The sequence below is a fragment of the Perkinsus marinus genome (assembly GCF_000006405.1).
Source record: "Perkinsus marinus ATCC 50983 genomic scaffold scf_1104296962706, whole genome shotgun sequence".
NCBI lineage: Eukaryota > Perkinsozoa > Perkinsida > Perkinsidae > Perkinsus > Perkinsus marinus.
In genome coordinates, this window is record NW_003205363.1 from 43,499 (window position 1) to 44,965 (window position 1,467).

Sequence of the window (1,467 nt, forward strand, 5' to 3'; positions counted from 1 at the left end):
TATTTGTAATATTGTTTTCTTCATAGGGTATTAATATCATTATATTTGGTAGAGGTATATTCATTTCTATACATTCGAGTTTCACCCTAGTGATGTGAAAAAAACACTGGTGAAAAACATATTTCACGACTACTGCATATAGCTGCGAATATCGCGTTTTTCACCGAGTTTTATGCCACTTCACGTAAAACGGGTTGTGAAACTTCATTATAGTGTTTGCCGGATGTGAGGCCTAGCGTGAATAAGCTCTCCGGAATATGCTGATTGGATTTCGCGAATTGTTTTACGCCGGAGTCGGATCGCAGTGCGGTGAGCGGCTGCTGGTAGGAGTTTCTAGATAGCACTTGTTCGTATTCTCGTCACTGTTGTCATCAGGCTCATACGGAGCGTGTGAAGGGGCTGTTGGCGAGGCAAATGAGGACTAGTTTTAAGGGGCAGATGAAGCAATACGAATATGACTTGCGGAAACCTCCGAGGGTTGATTGGGTTTATGTAAGCACCTGCAGTTGCATTTACTGCATTGCAGTGTAGGAAAATATGCGACTACGTGTGCTGGTGACAATATGAAATTGCGAGGGAATTCGGGAAAGTTCTAGTCGAGATTGCATGTGAACTTCCATAATTAGTGGAGAATCTCTTTAGCTGAGCAGAGAAGAGCAAACACTGTGGTACTGTTGAAATGTATTGAATACATTTTTTGAATCTTCTATCTCACCCTAGTTTCGTATATTTGGTTGTCTGTGTGGGAAAATATGCACATGGTCAACTACATGGGTTGGTGAAAAATATGAGAAAATTTTGGGAAATTTTTATTTGGTTGTGGATACTTCTATCCGAATTCGTATATAAATTTCTATAGTTAGTGAGGACTCTCATTACTTCAGCTGATGAAAGCGATCACATATTCCTCCGATGCTGTCAGTCGTACTACATCCTTCTGCCTCTGCTGGTTTGGATTCCCCCCTACTTGCTTCTTAAATTCTTCCCCAAGAAGGAAACCAAGGAAGAGAAGGCTCTGAAGGCACCAGCTGTGTGGCAAGCGAAAGATTCGGTGGTTCCTGAGGAGCCGACGCCGGTGGACGCAGAGCGGGCACGGCTGTTGGCGTGGAAAGTGCAGCAGTTGAGGGGGGTCGATATTGATAGTGTTGAGGAAGAGAGCAAGATTGCAAGAGTTGGAGTGAATAGAAAACTACCACCGCCTGGTGTTGTTGAATTACCCTCTACTGGAGATGGCGGGGTGTGGCGGCGACGACAGGTTATCGATGATGATGAGGAGGAGGAGGATGGGAGCACTACGTGAAAGAGGACTGTTTCTGGACTTATGGAAACGTGGTCGGGTTAGTTCATATTCGAGAGGATTTTACGGGATGGGAAGTAATCATGGTGACGGTCAGTCGTGTACTGCTTTTCCCCCTCCTCCCTGTAGACGGAGCCGTTGGATTGCATAGTCTTCGTTGAGTGGTAGAT

At 44.9% G+C, this 1,467-nt stretch overlaps 1 protein-coding gene across 1 annotated transcript in view; it reads left to right on the forward strand.

Moving 5' to 3' along the window:
• The window catches only part of Pmar_PMAR017937 (hypothetical protein), a gene marked incomplete at both ends in the record, with an annotated part of 1,759 nt that extends 459 nt beyond the window's left edge, over positions 1-1,300 (forward strand). Inside the window, 2 exons of the mRNA XM_002771672.1 lie at positions 376-492; positions 923-1,300. Coding sequence (XP_002771718.1) covers positions 376-492; positions 923-1,300 — 495 coding nt within the window. The remainder of the gene's footprint in view (positions 1-375; positions 493-922) is intronic.
• Positions 1,301-1,467: the final 167 nt, after the last annotated feature.